The following is a 6,000-nucleotide window of genomic DNA, read 5'->3' as shown; positions in this document are numbered from 1 at the left end:
CATATTTTCTAAAGTGTCAGTTAGATTTTTGCTATATCTCGCGTTACTTACTGTATACTGTGTGTTGGACTCTTAAAAAATGCTGTTGAACTTTCATTCTGTGACGTTGCACCGCTTAACACTAGGAACTTTGTGTCTAAAATTCGTAATTCTAATTATACTGGGACACAAATGACGTTAGATGGGCGTTTCGGCACCGCGCTTGTAGGAGACGAGAAGGAAGCAGTGTGGTGGAAATATTATTGGGCCTTATGCAGGGTCGTTTTGACGTGTGATTAGAAACATACTAAAGAGTTCGACTAACATATGTTTCCTGCAGTAGTCAGACTTTAGTATGACACTAAACATATTTCAAAACGACTCTGCATAAGGCGGATTATCTTTAAATTTTGAAAAAAAAAAAAAAAAAAAAAGTGCGTTGAATATTCTGAAGAGCAGCGTGTGCTCAAGTAAGTGTATAATTTATGTCTGCAAAGATTCTACACCAAAAGATAATAGTACGAAAAATACATTGACATAATTGCTGACGTAGCGGGCTAAGTTGTTTACTAATGACGCTATATTGACGAATGTAAAGATATCCCAACATTTCCGCATTTTATAGATCTATATCGACACGTTTATTTGGACTCTTGAAAGAGAGGGGTTGTTCTAGAACATTACCTCTTTCAGTTTCGTGTTATAAAGCCGTGCATTACACTGATATAAAATTCAGCCCTTTTTGTTTCAATTTGGTACTATTTTTCAGCCCACTTCAGAGCTACGATTGTGGTAACACTGATTTTGATCGTGGTCGTGGCAACGCTGCTGTGTAGTCTGCTGTTGAATTTCGGTCAATGTTTTTGCTGTGTAATTAGAAGGAAAAGTAGGAATAGAAAATACTCGAATGTGCTAAATAGTCTGTGTTACAAGAATTTTGAAATGGAAATTATGTTGCAGTCAGCTGTTGGATGTTGTAGATTAAGTTGGAGATCTTGTCATGGACGACTTCATATTATAGGAAGAAATACAAGGAAAATTTCAGTAAATGGTCATTGTCAAGTTCGATGGTGCACAGATTCGGTTGAGTTAGAAGATACATTTTATAATGAACAGCAGAGAGAAATACAACGATCAGTGAGACATGTGTGTAAGCAAGAAGCCAATCTAATGCTTATTTTAAAAATAATTATATATGATTAAATGAGTGATCCACACCAATTTAATTTTGTATGGTAGTGCAAAGGGGAAAAATTGTTCGTTATTGCTCTGTGTGTTTATTGACGTATAATTGTTCGTTCAGGTTTACAGTAGATCGTCAAATTTTTCGCTTCACTTTTTGTGCTTCAAATGATTTCCTAAGACATTGTGCACTGCTATTTTCTTGACACACCCAAATTATTGCATACAGATTGAGACTATGCGTCAGGGTTGTGAAAACTCCCAAGTTAAAAAAAAAAAAAAAAGCCCAGTGGGTTTTATTGGTCAAAATTGGGCTTTATTCGGTAATATTGGGCTTTATTTTGTAGGTATAATTAAAGCCATATTCCTACTTAATATACCACTTAAGCATGTATATTCTACTGTACACACGAAACTATGAAATTCCCGTGTGAGACTGCGGTAGTTCACGTCTGGCGCGGGTTCCTAGTTCGATCCCAGCTTCCGCCAAGTGCGTTTGGTGGTGGACGAACAATGTGTGCATGGGTTTCTCGGGCTGGTTTCGCCATGCCATCATTCTTATCCATATCATCACAGTCTCCGTTAGCCGCGGCGCATAATCATGAGACATTGAACTAAACATAGAAATGACTAACAATAATAATAATGCACAAGGAATCCGTGAAGTCCCAGACGCGTTTCGTGGGACTTTGCACATTGACACTCGCTTATATTTCAATTTCTAGAAAGAAGGAAGTGCATAATTTTCTAGAGTAAGAAAGAGGTCGATAGTTTTACGTAATACAGAATAGGAATAAAATCTCCTCTTACCGCCGTCATGAGTGTCAGTTAAAACGCGGGGCAAATACTGGGATAGTACCTCAAGTTCAGGAGCCAGAGATGAAAAATGACTTTATTTAATGGATGTTGTTTTTCTAAAAGAAATAAAAAAAAGTTTTTTTAAGAACTGAAGTGTTGAATTTTTTCACATTTTCAGTTGCCAATTTGGTTTATTTCAGTATATTTTACGATTAAAGAGGTTTTGTGGCATACAATAATTGTACTGTGCTTCACATACTCCATCAGATACGCAAGAAGAATTAAGGAGTTCCATGATCTGATTGCCATTTGTGTTGAGAAGATAGAGGTGTATCTTTAGTAATTTCCTTTTTCAAGTGAAGCGTTCTCGATTTGTAATTAACTGACACATGGAGAAAGACATTTTATCTGTTTATATTAATACCCAAGCATATAACAAAAACAAAGGAAATGTAGCCGCATTACTTTTGATTCCATACTAGCTGAAGTGCCCGTTCTTTGTACGGGGAGAATTATGCTCAAGTAAAATGTTTGAGCCTCGTTACCCCCTTAGGATACGCATATCAATTGAAGTGTAGTAAGATATTCTGTTTCTGGCATGAAGTTTAACTCTTTTTTTTTTTTCTTTATGAAAGTTACTTTGCCCTTTCCTTAACGCCCTTTAAGGAAAGTTACATAATAATATCCCAGTTTGAGGTAGGATCTTCTAAAACTCATTTCAAACTGTTCAAGCATTTTCCGTAACGCGATCACAAACAACAGACATCGTCGATTTCAATGTGAAGAAAGAAAGAAAGAAATTATCGAAAACACCCTCTTTCTTCCCTTAAAATTGAAATTTTCAAAAACAGTCAAAGTAATACAATAAATAAATAATAATAATGAACTATGTACCAAAAGTCATTTCAAATTATTCAACCGTTTCCACGTGATGCGATCGCAAACAACAGACAACATTGCTTTCAATGTGAGCAAAGGAATCATGGAAAATCACCCCCTCCCCTTAAAACGAAGATTTTCAGAAACATTACACCACATGCCAGGTTATTTTTAATGAAAAGTTTATAGCTATACCGAGATTCTAACTTGGCGAGCTCGTGACATACTTTTTTTTTTTTTTTTTTTTTTTTAACATGAATTTTGAACTTCCTCTACTCCTCGTAGAATGCGCCCTTGAATCAAAGTAATATAAAAATCGCAGCTCAGGGTAGCTACTAACTACTGTATGTTCAAAAATTCATTTTAAGTTGCTTAACCGTTTCCCCGTATGATGCGATCAGAAACAACAGGTAAAATCGCTTTCAAATTATAGAAAATGCTTCCTTTCCCCACTTAAAATGGAAACTTTCAAAAATACAGGGACACGGGTCCACTTACTTTTAGTGGGAAGTTTACATAAAAAAATGTCAGCTTGCTAACTTGACAGAATCGTGAGCTAGTAAGGTTTTCGCATAAATTTTGACCATCCGCTCCCCCCACAGAACACACATTTTAACCCGCGAGCAGTCGCGCCTTATGGAATAACGCCATCGGTCGCGTGTATAGATTTTTTCTAACACACCATTTTATCTTTAATGCAAACAAGAAATCCATTCATGTACAGCTATCCCATTCCTTTCTGGATGCACCGATACAACAATGTAGGAGTAGGGAAGGTATTTTAAAAATAACTTGAAAAAAAAAAGAAGAAGAAAAAGTTATAGCTAAAAATGTATTGTTAGATTTTTCCTAACGGCGGGACCGATCGCGGGTTAATCAAAGTAACCTGATTAAACGCCTAGTTCGAAGTACGTGATAGCTGCATCTAAAAATTCATTCCAAACAATTTAACCGTTTTCCCGTGTTGCGCGCGAAAACAAAATTCTTTTCATTTTTATATAATAGATTACAATTTCAGTGTTACAGCGAATTTGATCGAGCGCAAATAAAATTCATTATGAATGATTCCCAAACCTTTTCTGTTTTCAATGGTGTTTTGTGCTGTTCTGGTTGTAAATACATATTTTAAACCAATTTTGAATCTAGTCATACACTAAGAAATACAATTAAAAGAAAGTAACTATAATCATATGATTATTATTTCAATCCAAGTTTTGAAGTGTATTTTTTGAGGTGGGCTTTTTTGGGTTTTATTGTTTTTTAAGTGGGTTTTACCCAATAAAAACCCACTGGGGAATTTTGGGCTGGGGAAAATTCCAACAACCCTGCTATGCGTACAGCTTAAGTGACATAAAAATGATTACGTACTATCCCATTACCTAGTATTATGTGAAATCATTTCATTAGGAAATTCTCTCGCAGTGCCTTATATTTTTTAATTGTAGAAGTTGCATTCATGGGTCCAGATTCACTTTATATTTTTTAAGGGTAGAAGATGCATTCATGGGTCCAGATTCACTTTATGACAAGTTCCCTTATGGGTGTAATTACACGCCCAGACGTACGACATAAAAACGACTGTACAAAAATCAGTAACTAGTGCTAAGTGTCTACTAAAAGCGAGAATGCTATCTAACGGAATCAGGCGAGAACAGCAGCAGGGAGATCTGTGGGGTGGTGAGTCCGTAGGAAGGAAGAGCGTGAGCGACGAAGGGTCTGCGCATAAACGAGGATAATGGAAGACACTTTATATCGCTTGAAATCAATGCATTTGTATAGGTTACAGTACTTGTCATGATTTGACGCTAGTAACTCTATACTTGTAAACATAAAAATACACGTTCCCTACATTGTGCAGAAATACTCCGCCGGTGGAATGTAATATGTTACACAATCGTTACCGGCTTCATTTCTCATGCGTACATCACCCTTCATCCTCATGTTCTCGCATGCCCTCTCTCTCAGCCGCGAATTCCACTACAGGACACGCGGGAGTGGTTGGTGGGAGTCTTGGGAAATGGATGGTATGTGCACATCTTCCTCCATCTGAGGACGTGCACCCATCCCAGACTGCTGTTGTGTGCGTCCAGTGTTCGTGTTGTCTGGTGCCGTGTCTTTGAAAATATCAAAAGTACAATAATAATAATAATAATAAAAGCATAAAAAGATATAAAATCCATACCTTTGTTATCTTGTGCGCTGGTGTGGATCTATATTTTGGTTCGACAGGTTCTTTCTTTAAGTTCAATCGACAGGATTTTTTTTTCCACCCCCATTCCCCTTGTCAACTGCACGCTGATCCTACTGTGTAGAAAGGGATAGCCAGAGGAGTGACGTAAGTTCTCGCAAGCGTCCTGGTATGAGGTTACGGTGTTAACACAGATTATGTATTGGTAAATATATATTTAATACCAACTTCTTATGGGTATCAAAGCTATAAAATCGGATCCCGGCTCACTTAGCCCAAACCAAACGAGAGCGAGTTGAATTCTCAAGTTTTCGATAGTGTGGAAAAGGCAAGTATTGTGATGCTTGCAGTTCGATATCTTGTAGTTAAAAACGCTGGTAGTACCATTTCCTGAAACTAACTGTCCGAGTACTATTAGTGATTTGTCCCCTTTCCTTATTAATAAAGTTAGCTATTACTTATGACGCCGGTATTGGTGGAAACAGTCCACGAGAAGCAAACAGCGAAGCTACTTACATTGACTACCATTGGACCAGTGAACGTACCGGTAGAACCCCATTGTTTACTGAATGTCTCTCGAGGTGTGATATCATGTTGGGACCTCCTAAATGTCACTGAGAAGAAGATTGAATCGTAGCTGGCTGACCAACATATTGTAGAGGTAGCCCGCATCAATAGAAGCTAGGTTGCTACTCAGTCAGTGATTCTTACTTTGAGTGTGTATACACTTCCAGATTCCATGAAGGTTGGTTATTATCAACTTAAGATCCGTCCTTATGTTCTTAGTCCCCTGCGTTGTTTCAAATGTGAACGCTTTGGACACACTAGCACGTCGTGTAATGAGAGTGCTGCTCTGTGCAAATTGTATCCAGAATAGTCATGGTGGGGAACCCTGTACAGCTACCAAGCCTTTTTATGTTAATTGCAAAAGCGAGCATTCTGCTTGGTCTCTGAACTATCCAGCCTTTCAACGT

General features: G+C 37.5%; 1 protein-coding gene across 2 annotated transcripts in view; it reads left to right on the top strand.

The window, feature by feature from the left end:
- The first annotated feature begins 787 nt into the window (after window positions 1-787).
- LOC145678619 (putative acyl-CoA dehydrogenase 6) overlaps window positions 788-6,000 on the top strand; it is a 47,881-nt gene continuing 42,668 nt past the window's right edge. Inside the window, exon 1 of one of the 2 annotated variants that reach the window (XM_081748971.1) lies at window positions 788-1,125. In XM_081748971.1, coding sequence (XP_081605097.1) covers window positions 922-1,125 — 204 coding nt within the window. In that variant the 5' untranslated portion in view covers window positions 788-921. Of the gene's footprint in view, window positions 1,130-6,000 lie in introns of both variants that reach the window. The other variant, XM_081748972.1, reaches the window with a different exon arrangement.

Source organism: Thermobia domestica, chromosome 2, assembly GCF_964235325.1.
Source record: "Thermobia domestica chromosome 2, izTheDome1.hap1.1, whole genome shotgun sequence".
Lineage (NCBI taxonomy): Eukaryota > Metazoa > Arthropoda > Insecta > Zygentoma > Lepismatidae > Thermobia > Thermobia domestica.
Note: the sequence above shows the minus strand (reverse complement) of the source record. Positions and strands in the feature narration are given on the sequence as shown.